Source organism: Eptesicus fuscus, chromosome 8 (genome assembly GCF_027574615.1).
Source record: "Eptesicus fuscus isolate TK198812 chromosome 8, DD_ASM_mEF_20220401, whole genome shotgun sequence".
Classification (NCBI taxonomy): Eukaryota; Metazoa; Chordata; class Mammalia; order Chiroptera; family Vespertilionidae; genus Eptesicus; species Eptesicus fuscus.
In genome coordinates this window covers 73811846-73832615 of record NC_072480.1, presented here as the reverse complement: position 1 = coordinate 73832615, position 20770 = coordinate 73811846, and the positions used below count along the sequence as shown (strand labels likewise).

Sequence of the window (20770 nt, the reverse complement as noted above, 5' to 3'; positions counted from 1 at the left end):
TTAAAATTTAATGCCTGATTTAATATTGTGGAATGATATTGTTAGCTTCATTGTGCCCTCATGCTGACTATATCTATGAATGTAGTTTGGTAGGATAAATCTTAAATTCTGTTTGTTTTTAAAAGGTTTGACATTTAACATTCTACTAAGATGTAGAAATGTACCTAGAGAGTTTTTTTTTTTTTTCCTAGAGAGTTTTTAAAACTAGTTTCTGAAGGTTTTATGGTGAGCTGATTTGGCCAATATCTCACTGATTTTGTCCTAAGTTTCCTAAATCCTATTACCACACAAATTTAGTTTGAAGCATTATGCAGGTTTTTAGGGATTTTATTTTCCTTCTCCAGACAAGGATTCATTTAGGTAAACCAGAGTTAGAGATTCACATCTTACACACTAAACTCACCATGCAGCTTTCACAAATTGCCATACCTAATAACCTGAGGATGTCAATTAAGAAGAAAATGTGCTTGATGCCTGGCATTTAAGTTTGCAGGTAATAATTATGCAAACCTAAGGTTGAGCACTGCTCCATATATACATGAAATAATACTTGTCACGATCACAGGAGAAATCGTTGCTTGACACCAGATAAACTTTCATAGCTCCTCTTCCAGTGTTAATCATTTGTCTACTGAGCATTATTTTAATTATTTGCTCATTAAAATTTCTAGTACTCCAGTCCTGAGATTGCCCCACATGTGACTTAAGAGTGTGTGTGTATAAATTCATATTTGTGAGCATAGATAGTTGTCTTCTTCCCATCCCCATGCCTGCTGCCACTCCCCTTTCTCTATGGGAAAGGAAGAATTGATTTTTTTCATTTTACCATTATGTACTTGCTGTGAATGGTATGGTAGGGCAGTAATTCTTGATTACTAAAACAAGATCCCCCCGCCCCCAACTACCTGAATGTTCTAAATGAAGTTGTTCTTTGCTACCATAGCTCTATAGTTATTTCCATTCTTTGACCAGTTTTTTAGTGTGCAATTCAAGATCAGTTGCCTTAGTTCATTTAATATTGGGCATTTTTTAAATTTGCTATTTATGTGAGCTTAAGTCTCTGCTCATTCTGAATTCTTTTTCTTTTTTTTTTTTAAATCTCATATGAGGACATACTTAAGAGAGAGGAGGGGGCGGGGAGAGAAAGAGAAACATTGATTGGTTGCTCTCCTTATGCTCCCTGACTGAGGATTGAACCTCTACAACCCAGGTACATGCCCTGACCAGGAATTGAACCGGCAACCCTTCTATACACAGGACGACACTCAACCAACTGAGCCACTCCAGCCGGCCCTGAATTCATTTTGTGGATAAGTTTTTGGTTCTTGTGCCAAAGTGAAAGTACTTTTTTCCTAATGTAACATGCACATAAAATACTTTTTAAAATCACATATGAAAGTATTTGGAAGAGTTTAAAATCATTTTTTCTTTTTTGAAGTACAAGTTTGGCTTTTTCTTATGGGTGACTGAAATATCTTGGTTAAATAAATGCATAGCTTGAATCAATTCTTAAAGATGTGCCCTGTAAAATTCACTCCTTTAATATTTTTACTTTAGAATCATGAGTCTGAAAGTTATCTACTCTTCCCTACCGAAAGTAGTATCTCTCTGCTTACAGTAAGCCATTTTCAAATATTTTAAGCTAATTGGAGTGATTTTCCCTTGGAAACTATATTGATGTGAAGAACCAAGAGGAGTAATAATTCCTTGGCCTTTTTGTGCTGCTCGAATATGAACTGTCCTTCGGAAGCAAATGTCTTGTATACAGCCATTCACACCAGTATCAAAATGTGCTTTGGTCAGAACAGACGTAATAGATAGGACCATAGAACTCTGGAGGGTGAAATAAAGTCCAAAGTTACTTGAGTGATTGGTTTTGGTGAAAAGTATTTTGGGATAATATTTCCCAATATGGGATTTTATGATGGTGCAAGGAAGTAGCTATGTGATTAGGTTTGGATTTCTCCCCCCCCATTTATAAACCATTTGCTCAAGATGGAATGACAGATGGACTTCAGGACTAAGCTGGCACTGCTTTACAAAGATGTGCTTAATTTTGTTAGCATTCTTAGTCTTCAGGAGTAACACTCTGCAATTATTCATGTATTGCTTGAGAGCTGTCCAGATTAATGATCCTGGCTAGAAAAGAATGGCAGTTTCACCCGTTAGAGAAACCTTTACCTTGTTTTTAGCCAGTAATTTTTTGGGGGTGCAGCTCTAGAATTGTGAGTGGGGAAGGGTACTGTGAGTTAGAAACTTACCTAGTAACTTAACAGTTTTATTTTTGAAACATTGCCAGAAGTAGGCTGTGGTAATACCAGATCTCACATGTTAAGTTGACCTCATGGTTTTGTTTTAATCAAATAGGTATATTATTGATCTTAGCATCTCATACATATGTGTATGTAATATTAAAACATCTTTTAAGAAATTATCTTCAACATGAATGACTCAGTTTAAAATTAGCAGTAGGAAGTTTCTCAGCACACTTTTCCCGGGATGAATTTAACAGGATTTTCACTTTCTGTTCTTAGTTGTTCATGTCGACCAGCCTTAATGACTACGGAGGGAAGAAGGTAGATGTGTCTTAACACATTTGTTATATTTGTTAACTAGTTATTTAAACATGAGAGTCAAGAAGTCAGATTCTTTAATTATTTCTATGGAGTGTCATATATATAAAATACTTTCATTTTGTTTCCTTAGTGTTCTCAAACTTGCAGTAAATGGCTCTATTTGTGTGATGTGTTTTATTTGACCAGAGAGAACACTTGACTGTGTTAGAATAACAAATGGTTGTTTTGTCTTAATCCTTAAACACATAGCGTTTTAGAAATATAATTTGAATGAATTATACAATAAGAACCAAGCATTTTCTGTGATTTCCACTTTTATTCTTGTAATCTTGAATTCAAGCCTCATGTGCTAGTCGGTTTCGTGTGCAGCTGCAGTGGGAATCCACCATTGGCATACCTTCAGGATGGTGCATTTCACATCCACTTCTCATTCTGTGTTTTAACAACCCCAATCCCCTCCATAGTTTTGCAGGACTGTCATTTATGCATCCCCACTGCCCTACCCTCTTGAATTTCCCCACCCCCGGGTCTACTGCAGTTGGGGCTGTGTTGAAGTTCCCCAAAAGGGTTACCTTACAGAACCCCTTTTGCAGTGGCCTTAAATACTATTTTTAACAGGATCTTTATTTTAAAAATTAGTTATTTGGGTTAAATGTGCTCTGTAGTAGAACAGAAAATAGTTCTAACTAGTAATGGCTGGTGGGAAACCAAGGAACCTTTCCCTCCTGGTTTTTTTAATGGGGAACTGAGGTCAGAGTTCCCAGTTCAGTGGAAAGACCACATGGGTGTGGTATCCTGCCCCTGCCACTGTGGTGGTGGGTCAGCACCTGGGAGGGACCTCTGACTGGCACTGTAAAGATGCACAAAGTTAGATCATTATCTTACAACACCGAGCTTTTCTTAAATCCACTGTATGAGTTTTACACGTCAGTTGGTATCTCCGGTATGGAGTAAGTCTAGGGATTTTTTATAAGCCTTTCCTACATTTTAAACTGTTCTTTCATGGTTTGTGTAGTTTTAGAAACTCCCTTAGAATTGGCTTTAGGGGTTTTATTCAACCCTTGAGTTTTAGATGAAAATAGAAATGCAGGCCTCTGTTATCCCGGCACCTTCCTGAATGGAGCACCTTGGCTCCGGAGATCAAGGACGAGAAGACTTCCTGTGCAGTGACTCTGCTTGTGTTTGTTCTGAGCCAGTCCTAGATGGTTTTCCGTCATAAGGGTGCATTGTTCAATGTGTGCTAGAGTCCTCAACAAATAACTGCTTTGGGAGTCAAAAGGTAAGGACACGTTACAACATATTCAGTAATTTTTTCTTTTAGCTGTGGGGTAAATAAAACAGGAAGGGAAAATGTTTTTCCAAAACAATCAAAATTTACAGTTTTGGAAGAATTCTGAAGTGTTTACAGACCACCTTTCTCAGATGGAACATGGAATATTTAAAGTTACTTTGGCGATAGGTGTGGGATAAAATGCCACAGGTGACATTGATGATTGTCAGAAAAAGGAGTCAAATCCAGATCCCAATGTTCTGAATATTCTGAGAGACTGATTTTAATTTCATGACATAAAGTACAATTTTTAAAAATATATTTTATTGATTTTTTACAGAGAGGAAGGGAGAGGGATAGAGAGGTAGAAACATTGATGAGAGAAACATCGATCAGCCACCTCCTGCACATCACCTACTGGGGATGTGCCCAAAACCAAGGTGCATGCCCTTGACCGGAATCCAACCTGGGACCCTTCAGTCTGCAGGCCGATGCTCTATCCACTGAGCCAAACCGGTTAGGGCCATTAAGTACAATTTTTAAAAACAAATGCAACCTTAATGCCTCTGTATAATTGAGTGCTCACTATATGCAGGTGCTGAGACATTAGTATGAAATTACCCAGGGTTCTGGGGCAGCTGGATTATCAGCCAAGTAGTGAAATATCCTTGCAGATATTTCATGGGAAAAACTCACTACAAAGATGGTGTATCCTTAGGTAAATAATTAAATTCTAGGCTGTCTGCATTAGCATATGCTTCCTACATTAAAGAGTTTGACTACCCAAATATGAAAGCCTTTGTTCTTGTTTCATTTTTATCTTTTATTAATGAGAAACTTATCTGCATTAACAATAGACATACTGCTAAGTGGAACAATTTTAGAGCATAATTACTAGTGCACTGGATAGGCCTCTAGTTAAGGGATTAATGTTTGCTTTAAAATGGCATTGTGCCCCAGGTCCTCTGTATACCCGTTTTTGTTTTGAACTTCCTTTGCCACCGACTCTCTGGCCCCCTAGTGGCAGGTCCGCCTTCATGTCCCGCTTCCACTTCTCTGAAATGACGGGTGGTTTCCATGTTACTGGTTGCTGTAGTTCATATTTCTTGCTTGCTTTCTGTGTTTGTGCCCTTTCTGGCTAGAGCGTAGGTTTCATTTGTTGGTATGGGTACTATCGTAGGCACTGGGCTCAAAAGATGAGTTGGCAAATACAACTTTGATGAAGATTATGTGGTAAGGATGGTCTTCATTTTTTTAAAGATTTATTTTTAAATATATTTTTATTTCAGAGAGGAAAGGAGAGGGAGAGAGAAACATCAGTGACGAGAGAATCATGGATTGGCTGCCTCCCTCAGCCCCCCCCCCCCCCATTTGGGATGGAGCCTGCAACCCAGGCATGTGCCCTGACCAGGAACTGAACTGTGACATCCTGGTTCATAGGTTAATGCTCAACCACTGAGCCACACCGGCTGGGCGTACCTTTTTTTTTTTCCCTCAGAGGGGAAGGGAGAGAGAAACATCAATGATGAGAGAGAATCGTTGATTGCCTGCCTCCTGCACATCCCCACTAGGGATTGAGCCCACAACCCGGGCGTGTGCCCCTGACCGGAATTGAACCTGGGACCCTTCAGTCTGCAGGCCAATGCTCTATCCACAGAGCCAAACCAGCCAGGGCTGGGCTTATCTTTTAACAAAAAAAAAACCATGATTTTCACAGATCTGAAATTGTAGATATACTGTAGTTGCCACTTTGCCCGAGGAACACTGAAACCTGAGCTCCACAATAAAACCAGACGTTGAGTATGGCTACTGAAAGCTACCCTGTATCCCAAGGGATGTCTTTTTTACAAGGACATTTGTGGTTTTGCCATGATAGCCTGCTCCTGTTCTCAGTATATACCTGATTTGGCTTATCGGGCATTAGAGTGCAGAAAAGGGGAAACCACACCCCATGCTGGATGCAGGTTTATCTCGAGACTAAACTCCCTGAAGGTTGTATGGACTGTGACAACTGGTATTTGGAACACCCCTTTCCAGTCTTCCCCCTTTGTGAGATGCTTACTTATTGCTGAACTCTTGAAAGTATTGTTTCATAGTGAAGATAGAACCTTGCCTACCACTTATATTGGGCCTGTAGAGGATTACAAAAAGCATTGAGTGGAAAAGACTGAAATCCGTGGTTTAATGCCTCTGGTTTTTCAAAGCACCTCTCTTTGTAGACTGTTTTTGGCCTCATACCTGTATAGATTTCTATTTTCTCTCAACTACACAAAATTACACTCCTGTTTCTCTCACATACTAACTCAATTTGTTTCTCTCTCACTAAGACTACACTATCATCTTTAGTTTCAACAGTTAAGGGAATAATCTGGAATATGTTCATTCCTATATTGAAAATGACTTGTGTGCCTCTAAAACTAGAAGTAATTAAAGCTGCAAAATTCAAGTCTCTGCTTTTAAATTATTTGAAAGAAATACTTAGCACTAAAAGTTGTTGCTTATTTTTTGGCCCAAAAATAATGCTAGTTATTTATCTGAGTAAAGACCTAGAAATGTGCACCAAGATGCCTTTATAAGGATATTGATTTAATTATGGTATTCACAATAGGAAAGAAAACTGAAGCATCCCAAACAGTAGCAGGGAATTTGGTGGTGGGCGAATTATAATACGGCCATACAGTGAATGGGCTTTCAACTTGATTCTTTTGAACTTAGTTGATAGGGATACCTGTATGCCATGGTAAATGAATAAAAGCAAAGCATAAAAATTATTTTTAGGTTCTAGTTTTGAAAAAAATTACGTGCTTAAGACTAGATTTGTCTATATCAAATGAGAGTAGCTGCTCCTGAGAAGTTGGGATACTAGGGGGAGTGGGGGGTAGGGGGGGGAGCGGTGTTTCTGCACAGAGTATGTAGTACTTGGAGGGAAAGAGATTAAATGTGCATATTAGCTTTTCTCCAAGATACAGAGAATGATAATTTTATAAGAAATGTACATGTAGCTTCAGCTCCAAATATCTTGGAACTAAAACTTTAATGTTATTGTATCTAGAAGCACAGAGGCTAGTACCACATGGGGACAGTATTGGCAGGCCTGTCTTGAGTCTTGGCTTTTACCTTATTTTCTGTTACTGAAAGTCACGATTTTTTTTTTATTTGAGGATCATTTTCATGATTTTTATGTGCTACCCAAGAACTGTACTAGTATTTATGAAAAATGAAGGACATTTTGAGGCATAATATAGAATATACTGAATTTAAAAATATTTGTAATACTATGGGAAAGTTTCTCGGTAGTATACAAGATCATTTGTCGTGTAGATTATGAAATTATTTGAAAAAAATCTCTTTTGTCAGAAGTCCAGTGCTCTGACAAAAAGAAATGAGAAATATTTGTCTTGTGTGTGCAGGGGATCTAAAATTGCCTTTGTTTCCTGTGCAGCGCAAAGCTTGGATTACTGCATGCCACTAGTGAACAGCGAGGCAGAAGATGATGCTGAAAAAATGCACGTCGATAGAGAGTTTGCTGTTGTAACAGGTGGGAGTGGACAGTTTCCTGTTAGCTGCAACAACAGTCCAATGGTCGAAGACACCACACAGCAGGAGGGTGGTTCTGTTGGACCAAAAGAAATAGAAATATATACTGTTTCAGCAATGCAGACCCCTTGTCGTTGCAAGAATCAGTATGCATATTATTTCTAACAACTTCTTTCAAACGAGTTTTGCACTTTGTTGTCTAGTGTTTCAAAGAATGTTATAATTTGCATATCTTGGGCAAGTTTGTAGATACAAGGATAAGTGTTTTTGGTGCATTCTATGGATATGAAAAATATAAGTGCAATCTCTATATTTTGATTTTAAACTTTTGCTTAATGTGCCTTGTTTAATAAGGTTTTGCATTTTTTATTTTCTGACGGAGGACTTCGGGTGAATATACTGAATGAACGCCTATTGGCAGTAATTTCAAAGCGATTAACAGCCAAAGTCTGACTCGCCATAAACCTTGAGAAATAGTAAACATTGTGGTTTTAACTTGTAACCAGTCGCGCCAGCATGGAATCTGTCATTCGACGCTCAATGGTAGCTCTGGTTTCCCTGCCACGCACTCCAGGTCTAGTAAAATGCTGACCTCCTTGTCTCACAAAACACATTCTCTACGCCAACATTTTTAGTATATTAAAATTTTAGTATTGATAGTCATCCATTTTTAAAAGGCAAAGACTCAGTTTCTTTTAGCTTTTTAAGATTTATCCATTTAGTTAATGCTTTTTTTCTACAATCTTTTATTTAGGTACCATGAAAATATTTTAGCCATTATTTTACTGTATTAATATATTTAGAAATAGATACTGGCTTTTTAAAAGTTTTATTATGTCTTTATGCCAAATTCTCTACTGGGGATAAAAGATTATATATTTTGTTTCCCAGGCTTACATGAAAAAAATCATTTCTGTTTTAAAAAATGAAAAGAAATGTATACATCTTTCTAGAAGCTACAAAATTGTTATGGGAGGAGTCACCTTTTTGCCAAATAATTAAATGAAACAAAACTCAAAGCCAGTTTGTTTTTTTTTAATGGCATTGCTACATGCTTTTAAAAAGGCGGAAGTAATCACTCTTTAATCTTCAAACATTAATTCCCTGGGTTTTCAGGTTAAATTTAATACCAAGCTTGAACATAACATTAAAAGCCATAATTTTTCCAATCCCAGCTCATCCCATATACATGTGCCAAGTAAGCATCCTCATATTTTCCATCATTTCATTTATAACATTATCTGACTGAATAAGCAAAAATTAAAATAGCTAGAGATTACTTGTAGCAGATAAGTAAATGGATGAGTCCTGAAAGGCAGCTTGGAACAGAATAAAGGACAGTATTGAAGCTGGTCAGTGGGGCTCTGTCTTAGCATGTCTGCTATTTTCTTGCTCAGTTTTATTAGATTTCTTATAATGATATGAGTTTATCTACTAACCTTGATTTTTAGATTGCATAATGCACTAAAGGAAAGCAGTACACACACAGTGAACATTAAAGAAAAAAAGTGAGTCTCGTTATCTCAGATTTCTGAGGCCATGCTCATTTACCCTTGCAGACCCAGTCACCTGAAAATAGGGTTTTCACCTTTGTAGTAGTATACCAGTCATTAATAACTGTCAAACTTGCCATCATACCCATGAGTTTTATCACCCAGGAACAGTATAAACAACTTTTTAAAAAATTAATATAAATATTTCCCTGGAACAGCTTGGTTTTTCCTTTTTATTTCACTTCATGTTTAGTTCTTGAAACATTTGCTCTCTATAGTCTTGAGTTTTAACTCAATAGAAAAGCTATCATTTACTTTTTAAAAAATTTTCATAATCCACTGAAGAATTTATAATAATTATTAAACTATGTTTGTCATTTAAATTGCCAGAAAATGGATGATTAATGGAATGTTTAGGAGACGTCTTTGGTCATTGAACAAGCTATGATTTTCTGTTGGCAGGGAGATTTGCAGGACACACAGAAACCTGTTTGAGTGCAGTCAGAGGTCTCTAGATGGTGAACCCGAAAGTGAGCCCTTCCAGGGGACGGCGCGCTGTGTGAGACGTTAGGGTGGTCAGATATGCAGAATGGGTCCTCGTCTATTATAGCTTAGCTCTTCTGTGTTTAATAGCATACCATGCTTTAATAGCGCAGAGCATTAAAATTTAATATTAGTAAGCAAGACATAATTTTAGATCATTCTCTATACTGTGCTGTGAACTCCTGTGAACATGAATATTAACTCTCTAGTGTCTTTATACAGAAAAATACCTTGTAATTGCCTCTTCCCATGTGCCCAAATGTTTTGTGACTGACATTTTTTTTGTAAGACATCCTTCTTTTAATGGATGCAGATTAACCTATCAACAGTTTCCTATATAAGTTGTTTTTGAAAGTGGAACCTTGGATGTCATGATCACCTTAATTGCTGAACTCAGAAGAAGCTTCAGAACTGCCATTGGCCCAAGACTGTGTGCATGAGAACCATTAGTTCCTGCCTGTGGTCGCTGTGCTCGGCACTCTGCGGAGCTGCTAGGTGGCATTGGGCAGAAGTACCGCGTAGATTTGAGTGTTAAAAGGAAAAGCGGTTCCTTTTCATATTCCTCTGTATGCTTTCCTGACTTGTGAGGTGTGACACTGTCTCACCTAGTCCGAGGAGCTGCCTTAATTCACCTGCTTTATAACCGCTTTCCTCTTGTTAAGAGCTGGAGAAGTTTGTGTTTTATTTCAGCCTTTTGTGGGAATCCTTACATTCAGTTCTGATGGACTTTCTCAGGGATGATTTTAAAAACCACTCTCTGAGAGTAGTCTTAAAATGGGAAGTTTTTTTGACAGTTTTTCAGTACCATTGGTATTTTTCATGCAATATATTTGTCAACTTAAGTTTTTTAATATTTGGCTCCCCAACACTACTGAAATTGATAAATGTTTCCTTTCTTACCAGGCAAATGCTACTGTTGTGTTTTATTTTAAAATCTGTGTATGGTTTTCACTTTGGAAAAGGAACTGGTTTGTTTAAAAGAAAAGAAACTGAATAAGTCCTTTAAAATTGTAGCAGCAATGAAGCATTTTATAGTTTCTCCTCCCCTCTGGTTCTGAATTTTGGTGACAGGTGTATTTCTTAATGCAGATATGAAAAACAGTAGCTCCGTATCGAATACATTGACAAATGGATGTGTCATCAATGGACATTTGGACTTCTCTTCCACGACTCAGATCAATGGGATGGAAAGCAGGAATAACCAGTGCTTAACAGGATCTAATGGAATTAGCAATGGATTAGTTCCAGGACGACCATTTCCGAGTAGCCAGGGTTCTCTCTGTGTTAATGGGACTGAGGAGCCAGAAAAGACCATGAGCGTTAACCCTGAGATGTGCGGTTCTCTGCACCTGAATGGGAGTCCAAGTAGCTGCGTAGCTAATAGACCTTCCTGGGTGGAAGATATTGGGGAAAATTTGCACTATGGACATTACCACGGGTTTGGGGACACTGCTGAAAGTATCCCTGAGCTTAATAGTGTAATAGAGCATTCCAATTCTGTGAAGGTGGAAGAAAGATATGACATTGCCGTCCTGGGTACCATGAACCTCTACCACGGCTCTTAAAGGCAAGTGGCTGGGCTCTGTCTGGAAGCATTAATCCTTCCTAGTAACCAACTCAGAATACTAATGTAGCATCAACTTTTAAAGGAATGCCACAACTTGTCCTATTTTTTTATACGTTAACTTTCTGAAAAAGGAAACTTGTATTTATACGACAAGTTCCTCGTGAGTCCTAGCGAAAGCACGAGGGAGGCGTATTTAGTGCATCAGAGTTTCTTCCATAGGTAGCGGGACTCTTAAATGATGCACTTTTGGAATTTAATTTTTCTGCTGCCAATCTGTCACCATAAATTGGCAATTTTTCCTTTTGTCAAATATCTCATAAAGATAAATTGGAGGCAGTTAAAGAGGTGCTTGGTAAATTAACTCTTTGTACATGGGCATCATTTTGAAAAGCTTGCTTTTTCCTCATTCCTGCAGAATTTTTGACAGAAGACAGCTATTTCCCTATGCAAGGTCCAGCCTTACAAAGATGACTTGCAATGATTTGTATGAAGAAAAAAACATTTGTGCTTTTCAAAGTTCTTTCATTGAAACTTTGCAACTTGACATGTAAAGGTCTCGCTTGTAGACACACACAGTGGTTTGGACACATAAGTCATGTCCCTTCTTTCCTGATGTAACTCACTGCCTGGGTTTCATTGAAAACACATGCAGCCAGGGACTGACTTCTGATTGTTTTTATTACACATTTCCTACTTTGTCTCTAGGATTTTTACCGCAGATAACGGTTTCCTTTATATGTAGTGCAAGTTATTATTTGTAGGAACTGTCAGGTCAAAATCCTTAACTGACCACTCTGACTTATATTTTCTTTTTTCTTTGTTTTTGTTTTTCTGGAGGTTTTCTGCTTTAAAATATATACCACTATGTATATCCAGTAAACAGAGAGAATTTTGAATCTCTTTTAATAAAACTTAAGTTTATGGTTTTATAGAAATTAGCTTTTGTTTAGGTGACACTGTGGTTATACTGCAAATATTGTAATGGGTTTTTACTTTTCTGATTTTTGTAATAAAAATTGGTGAAGATAGAGAAAATGTCAAATGAACAAGCCAACGTTCTAGCGTGTTACTAACATTTTGTTTTTTTAAACTGTTCTTTGCAAATTGAATTAAAAAAATCCTCTCACACTCAGTTTGTTCCTAGGGTGTGGTTTCTTTCCTCATGAGGAGTATGTGTGTGTATAAGGTTGGGGGGGGGGGGGGGAGAGTGGTGTTCCATGGAAGTGGAAGAAATAGGAAGAAAGGTAGGAGTTTAGTATTGCCTTTCATTTTGATTATGAGATTTTACTTTATTCTTCTGATTCCTGCCATGTATTTTTTTATCTCCTTTGATTTATACTCTAGTTTGATGGACACTTTGTCTCACTGGATGTGGGGTGGCGGGAGGGCAGGTAATAAAGTGCTATCAGCTAACAGTATTGTCCTTGTGTTATTTTCGTAAATGACAACTACCATACTTGATGCAACTTTTTTGGGTCAGCAGATATTAATGAATATAAGCCTTTCAAAATTTTAACTTATAATTAGTAAATGGCCATTCTGGCATGCCTATGTATGTTATTTAAGCCCTAGCTGGTTTGGCTCAGTGGATAGAGAGTCAGCCTGCAGACTGAAGGGTCCCAGGTTCAATTCTGGTCAAGGGCGAATGCAGTGGAGGGGCATGCAGGAGGCAACCAATCAGTGATTCTCTTCATCATTGATGTTTCTATCTCTCCCTCTCCCTCTCTAAAATCAATAAAAACATATTCAATAAAAAATAAATAAAACACTCGTTAATTTATGCATACTATTGTAAAACTTAAGAGACCAAACTGAGGGAGCATTAGGGTTTGGAAGTGTCACAAAAATGACTCCTGAGAACAAGAACCTGCTTGTGTCACCGCCACCTTCTCGCACGCCCGCGCCGGCTCAGCAATCAAGCTCCGATCCTAGAGGGCCTTGGAAACCTTTTAACAGACTGACCCGAGAAGCCCCCCAAACGAGAGAGGAACCCCAGTGCCATTTATTCCCTGCTTGGCAATCTTGTATTTCAGAGACTTCCTAGTTAATATTTGCTGGAAAATACTAAGTGGATCTCTTAAAAATAGACTGAAGGTCAGAACATTTGGTTTGTCTTGGAAGAGGGACAATGGGGGTAGAAATAGTGCCTGGAATCTACAGTGGGGCAATATCCCCACTTCGGTGGGTATTGATGCCAATAATATTTGGCCATATTACTGTTGAGCCTTTGACACTAGTACATTCAGTTCTTGTTTAGAGATACATAAGGAAGTTATGATGGAATTATGTTATGCCTAGAACTTGCTTCAGAACAATATAGGAAAGTGAGTAGAACCAATCTCAAACAAGATTGGGTATGAGCTAATGTTGATACCAGGTACCTGAAAGTTCATTATTAGGCTTTGTAATATTGGGGGGGATCGGATTTTAGGATTTTAAGAAGAAAAAGAATATTCTATACTTTAAAAATTTGTGGACATCATTTTAACACTGATTAAAAATAAGCTTATATTTTGCTGTTTAAATCACCAAAATTCATGCTGAAATATTACAACTGTTCACTGATTCCAAACTTTGTGGTCTCAAGACCCTTTTAGATATTTACGTGGTTTTTTGTGTTTTTTTTTTTCTTTTCTAATCCTCACCCAAGAATATCTTTTAATGATTTTAGAGAGAGGGAAACATCAATTGCTTGTCTGCCGTACAGCAACCCGACCAGGGATCAAACCTGCAACCAAGGTATTTGCCCTAACTGGGAACTGAATTTGCAACCTTTGGGTATACAGAACGGTGCTCCAACCAGCTGAACCATCCAGCCAGGACAGGTGCTTGTATTCTTAAATACTAGTGGCAAACAATTAGAAAATGAAGTAAGTCCATTTATGGTAAAACCCAAACTGAAATACCTAGGAATGTAACTTAAAAGGTATTCAAAACCACTACACTGAGAACTAAAGCATTGATGAGAGAAAGATGCCTAAATAAATGCTCAGTTGAGAAAATCTGGCCTCATACAGATAATTGAGAAAGAGATTTTAATAGCCTTTGGAGTTAGTTAATCATGGGTATTTATTTGATGTAACATCTAAACCACAGTGGTAGTTTCTTAAAGGTTAATTGCAATGTTGAATCGGAAACCAAAATCAATGAATGTATTATACTCAGTTACATCAAATCTGTTTTTTTGCACTTTGAATGGACCACTAACCCATTCTTGATTTTATAACATCATGCATTAGCTATTTGGAAAATATTCTTTAACTGAGTTCTGCAGATCTTCCAAATGTTGAAACATCCCATTTATTCAATATTAAAAGTCATCTGCAGATCTTCCAAATGTTGAAACATCCCATTTATTCAATATTAAAAGTCATGAAAATCGAAGCTGTCAAGCACATGGTAGTGAATACATGTTTTGCAACATTCTAATTTTTGCTTGAAAGCTCAGTTTTTATCAGTGGCCACAAATACTGTCAGTTGCTTGCTTTGAAGTGGCAGGATCACTTGGTTAATTTTTTTAAATCATGTTGGCCAAACATTCAAGTCTTGATAAGCATAGCTTGTCATTTTTTCAAATAAAAATGATGTTTTCGCCGAAACCGGTTTGGCTCAGTGGAGAGAGTGTCAGCCTGCGGACTCAAGGGTCCCAGGTTCGATTCCGGTCAAGGGCATGTACCTTGGTTGCGGGCACATCCCCAGTAGGGGGTGTGCAAGAGGCAGCTGATCGATGTTTCTCTCTCATCGATGTTTCTAACTCTCTATCCCTCTCTCTTCCTCTCTGTAAAAAATCAATAAAATATATTTTTTAAAAATGATGTTTTCAGAAAAGAAAACTAGTTACGGTGTAACACAACCACCAGACAACTGCTTCCCCTCAAATTCACATAAATGAATATGACTCAGGCACATGGGATGTTTATGGTGTCTTTTTTTTTCCCCCTCTGTTACAAATAATGCAGGAATGAACATCTCTGTGCAGACTTCTCTGGTTTCGTAGGGTGGGGAACTATGATTAGATTCGGTCTTAAAAAGTTAGACTAGCTGCTTTGGTGGATAATCCTGCAGTTAGGAATTCAAAATTTGGATGGTGATTTTAGAAGTGGGAATGAAATTAAGAAAGAAGCTGGAAAGGCTGAGTGGAGTCAAGAGGCTTGAAGGCTCAGACAAGGGAAGGCGAAGGCATCCTTGGGATGTCTGTGTCCCCCTGGGACCCATCAGCAGACAGAAACCACACAGTGATTTAGAGAGAAATTTAATATAAAAAACAGCTAAACTATAATGGGAGTAATTAGATGGCTGAGAAGAACATTCTGAATGTGTGCCAGGGCTGAGGCTGAGGACTTGGGAAAAGCAAGCTTGAGAAAGGGTCCCGTGCCCAGGCTGCATGCTGAGCTGTGGTCCCAGCCCATGGGATGGCGAGGGCCCTGAGTGCCTGGGCCAGGACAGTCCACAGACCCCGCAAGCAGGGAGTACGTTTCTGTGATGGAGGCAAGCTGAGGCTGGCGGGGGCACCCAGAGGTCGCTGCTGCCAGCTAGAGGCCTGGAGTCCGCGGGGGAGGTTCGCAGTGAGGTGGTCACCAGGCCCTGGCTTCAGTGTCACTGACGGAATGACCGAGTCAGAGCACCCCCAGGTATCCCACCACCACCACCACACTGGCAAGCACACACACACACACACCACCAATGAGTGTGCAGCGGGGGCAAGAAAGTGCAGAACAGCACATCCCAACCAGGAAGAGACCCCGTCCTGCTGTGCCCCCTCAGTGCCCTGCACTGACAAAGCTCAGCATCATGCCCATGGTGAGGGAGGAATGCTTGGAGTCCCGCCCGTTACCATGGAGAGTGCCGAAGGGGGAGTTTGGACGTAAGGGCCATGAGTAAGGTGACCAGACGTCCCGCTTTTGGCGGGACAGTCCCGATTTTTAACAATTTGTCCCGTGTCCCGCGGCGTTTTAAAAAAGTCCCGATTTTTGGAAAGAATGCACGACAAGCTAGGGAACGGCGGGAGAACGGGAAGGGAATATACGGCTTTCGGCGGCCATGTGGCTATTTAGCCAGGATATGAGTTTTAGATTATTTTTGTTAATTTTATAATGTTAAACTTTAATAATGACAAATAATTGTTGAGAACTGATTATCGAGAACTGCTTATCAAAGTTCGCATTGTTGATCAGTTGTTAGAATTCGACCACCATTGTTTGGACTTAATGGACAATGGCATTTTTTGGGATTGGCAACGACGAAAACATTTTGTAACAGTCTCTCAGACGATACACATCGTACTGCGTGCTAGTAAGCTAGTTAAACAAGTGATGTCATTACAAATCAGCTATTCAGATAATTTAGGTAAGTAATTTATTTATTTATTTCATAAATACATAAATTTTCTTGAATTTAGCAGACAGTACTCGTATTATTTATATTTTATAGTGGCGGCAAAAGTCTAGCACTGGCCTTGACAGTGACACTTACGATTTACGTTACGGCAAATTCATGACCTTTTAAACAACGACAGCAATCTACTAAAAAAAAATTCACTCAAATGAGAAATATGCCAAAGAATAAAAAATACTATACATAATTTTTTTAATTTATTATATTTGTAAATTGTACTTATGTTGAAATTTTAAAAAATATATTACAATACTATTTTTGCATTCTATGAAAATTTTTGTTGCTCCATATAGACCAAATTTTTAATCAAGAACCCCCACCCCACCCCCCGGTCAATGGTGTCCTGCTTTACCAATGTTAAAATCTGGTCACCTTAGCCATGAGTGGACACCGGGCACAGCGTCCACTCGGGACGTGCCTTTGTCAGTGCTTCGCAAATAATTGTTTCTTTGTGTTTCTTTGGTCACTTCTTGGAATCTCATATTTCTATGAATTTTATGTGTACAAAATTAAATTTATTTTTTCTTCTGTTATCTGCCTTAGGTCAATTTAATTATTAGGCCAAAGAGTCTAGAAGGAAAAAGTTCCCTCCCCCTACCGACTCCCACCTGCAGGGGAGGTAGCCTCAGAGAGGGAGAGAGGGAGGGGAGGCAGTGGGGGGAGGAAAGGCACAGACATCAGCTTTTGTGTTTTTGTTTTTTCATTTTATTGCTGGGTATTTTGTGTGTTCGGGTTTTTTTTAGGAATATCTGAAACAAATACACTTAAATAAAAACATTTTAACTAAATAGGAAAGATTGGATTAGAACAGTTCTGCCTGGTTCATCTAAGTCCCTCCCAGTTTTCACAATTGCACTCCCCAGCATCTCCCTGAACTTCAAGATTCTGATGGAGCCTGGCCAATGTGGCTCAGTGGCCGTGCATTAACCTATGAACCAGGAGGTCACGGTTCGATTCCTGGTCAGGGCACATGCCCATTTTGCGGGCTCGATCCCCAGGGTGGGGTGTGCAGGAGGCAGCCTGATCAATGATTCTCTCTCATCATTGATGTTTCTATCTCCCTCTCCCTCTCCCTCTCCCTTCCTCTCTAGAATCAATAAAAATGTTTTAAAAAAAAAAAATGCCGATACGGTTGGAAAACAGCTCTGGTTTTCCTGTTTTACCCTTTATGACTGCCACGGTGCTATCACCAGTGAATTTTATTTAAATGTTTTTAGAAATAGCAGCGCCGGTGCATCAGCGAGTCGGACCCATTCCCTTTCTGCTAAAAAATGTTATTACTGTCATTTGTTAGTACTGCTTTTCTGACAGTTCATATAATTCAAGATAATCTAAGCCAATTTTGCAAGCAAAACAACATGGACCACTGCATCAAATAGCACATTAAATCTGCAGTACTGGTACATAGCAATGACATTATTTCCTTATTTCAGTAGTTCTGAAATTCTCCCCAGAAGAGAAAGTGGGGTGGGGGGAATGTGACAGGCCTCCAACAGAACAAGGCCTCTTTCATTCCAGGCAGAATGGATCCTCCGCCCACAGGCCGGGGGACCCAGGATTAAAATTACAGCTATTGAAGTGTGCCCGCTAGGTTACATAACAAGAACAAACGTGTTCATGTATATGCCGGTAATGACACCCATTAGCAATCTCTACCTCCTGTGAGCATCTGGGTGTGACAATGGCAAGATTCTACAACAAAGGGAATTCGTGTAGCATTTTCCTCGGGGAGGGAAAATCCCCTTAACAGAGGCACCGACAGACCCGGGGTCAGGTGAATAGAATGGACACTGCGTGGACCCGTTCAAATGAGACTCTCATCTTAGATTATGAGGCAAATAATCGTTAGCCACACGCACAGCAGCAGGTTCCCGCAGCAACAATGTAAAGAAAGGAAAACAAGGCCAGGTTGATGACCACCCGCGGGAAATCGGGCCAGAACCTCATCACGTGTGCTGCCTGGTCATCTGGTTGACAGCTCCCACCTGGTGAACATTCTTCGCGTTAATTTTTGCTGTTAAGGTCATTGGCGTGGTGTCTGTCTCCTGGGGAGCCCCGACTCACACACGGGGTGAGGGCGTTCTCACCTGCAGCGGACACTGACCTTCCAGAAACCTGAAATCCCCTCAGAGCCTTCCAGCCCGTCAGGCTAGAACAAGCTGCTCTGAGTTTCAGATGGAATTTCAATTTGAACCAAGACAGATTTGTTTGAGGAGACAGCTGCCAAGTCTAGGGTTCATGTAAAAGCCTCTCTGGAGGCCTCCCTGATGCAGCACAGCCTTTGTGATCCCTGACTCTGCGGGGAGGAGGGGGCGGGCCTGGGACAGGGAGGTAGGTGTGTGGCCATCACCTCCTGAAGCTCCAGCCAAGAGCAGCAACAGGAAGAAGAAAGCGGGGAGGAGACAGAACAACCGCCTGAGCAGCACACAACTTCGTTGTCTTGATCCGGAGGGACTGGGATGGGCACCAGCGCTGAAGGCTGGGTCTGCACTCCCAGGAGAGGCAGGGGAATGTCGTGGGAGTTTATTTTGTCCTCGTCCGCGGTAAACGTCGTCCCCCGAGTCACCTCCGTAAGTCTGGCGGCTGCCACGCTTGCTAGGGGACCTTTCAGTGTTCAGATTTTGTGGTTTAGGGACACAGAGTGATGACATCATTGGGCCAGCAGGAGGGAGTGCCAGGTCCCCAAGCACCGGCAGATGCACTAATGGGAATGGGGTCGCTGAGGTTGTCAGTCAGTCAGAAACGCGCAGCCCAGAGCCTGGGGAGGCGTCTGATGCATGTGCTACGGAGAACAGAAAACAGACATTAGCTAAAAACTAAGGAGATCTGATTAAAGTGTGGACCTCCATTACAACACGTATCAGCATTGGTTCCTTCGTGGTAGCAGACGCACCATATTAATGTAAGATGTTAACAATAGCCGTGGATATGGGAACTTCGTGCCATCTTGGCAATGTTTCTGTAAATGTAAAACTGTTTTAAAAATTATGTTAAGTGGGTTCTGTAAAAATTGCCAACATTTGCATGCCCCGGATGAACACGGAACTGACGCCCGGGGGGAATTTGAGGGGTGAGACTCCACGTTGTGCACCCTGTTACGCAGGGGGAAGTAAAAAGTAGGGAAGATGGTAAGACATCTGGAAAGTGGAACTAAGGGTGGGTGGGTCTGTGCACTTCACCTGGTCACTCGGTGCGTGCACACATGTGAGGAGCCCCTAGGGGAGCGGGAGACGGGGCCGGGGCACAGACACAGGGATGAATCTCCCTGTGAGCCCTGCAGCGAGCGGTCTAGGGGGTCTCCCCTGCCAGAGCACAGGGCTCTGCTGTCCCCAGAACTGGTCAAAGCCCCAAAAGGAAGGGTCTCTTTCCTGGGGCTGCTGCTCCGATGACCACAGACCGGCCTAAACAAACAGGAACATGTGCTCTCCCCGGTCTGGGGCCAGAATCTGAAACCAGGGTGTCTGGGGCTGTGCTGCCTCCGAGGGCCCCAGAGGAGGGTCCTTCCTGCCTCTTCAGCTTCTGGAGGCTCCTGGCCGCACCCCTTCAGTCTTCACGTGGCCCCACCCCTTGTTCACCTGCCCACTCTCATGTGATCATGTGCCCCCCCCACTTGTTCACCTGCCCACTCGTGTGATCACGTGGCCCCACCCTTTTGTTCACGTGCCCACTCTCACGCGATCACGTGGCCCTGCCCCCTTATTCATGTGCCCACTTCCAGTGGGTCACGTGGCCCACACCCTTGAGACCTGTGATGGTCTCTGTTTCAGGGGTGCCACCTCCCTGGTTGGCTGTCTGCCCCTGCTCTCACACCTGTCAACAGTCCCTTTGCCAAAGTCCTTCCAGAAAATCGTTTGAGTGTGCCATCTCTTTCCTGCTGGGACTGTGACAGCGGGGACTGAGAAGGAGACGGGAGAGCAGTGGCTCCTCCAGAGTCCATGCAAGAGGTCCAGAGGGGTCTGTGCGGTCCCTGGAAGGCTGGGGGAGGGGAGGGTGGTGAGGAGGGGTGCTGACTAGGGAGAGGTGGGAACTCGCAGAGCCCCCAGCTGCAGGATGATGCAGGGTCCTCCCCGGCCCCGCCCTTGCCTCCCAGGCCTTCCCCCTAATGAGCCCAGCCTGGGCCTCCACTTCCTGGAGCATCTGGGTTGACAGGAGCCAGCAACTAGGTTGTCGTGCACATATTCTAGATGCCAAAACTGAGGCTGAGAGAGAGGGAGCAGAGGTCCCTACGCCCGGCCCACCTCCCCCTCAACTCAGCCCTGCTCATGGGCAGCTCCCCCAGCTGCCACCTGGTTGCCTGGTGTGGGAGGAGATTTCTGAGAAGCAATCCAAAAATACACACCCGCTGCCCCCTCCTTCCTCTCCCTCCAGCTTCAAAGCCTCCTTTTGTGCA

General features: G+C 41.2%; 1 protein-coding gene across 3 annotated transcripts in view; it reads left to right on the top strand.

Annotated features, from left to right (window-relative positions):
* ANKRD10 (ankyrin repeat domain 10) overlaps window positions 1–12118 on the top strand; it is a 35572-nt gene extending 23454 nt beyond the window's left edge. For all 3 annotated transcript variants that reach the window (XM_008143934.3, XM_054719968.1, XM_054719969.1), the window contains exons 5-6: window positions 7289–7384; window positions 10509–12118. In XM_008143934.3, coding sequence (XP_008142156.2) covers window positions 7289–7384; window positions 10509–10984 — 572 coding nt within the window. In that variant the 3' untranslated portion in view covers window positions 10985–12118. The remainder of the gene's footprint in view (window positions 1–7288; window positions 7385–10508) is intronic.
* Window positions 12119–20770: the final 8652 nt, after the last annotated feature.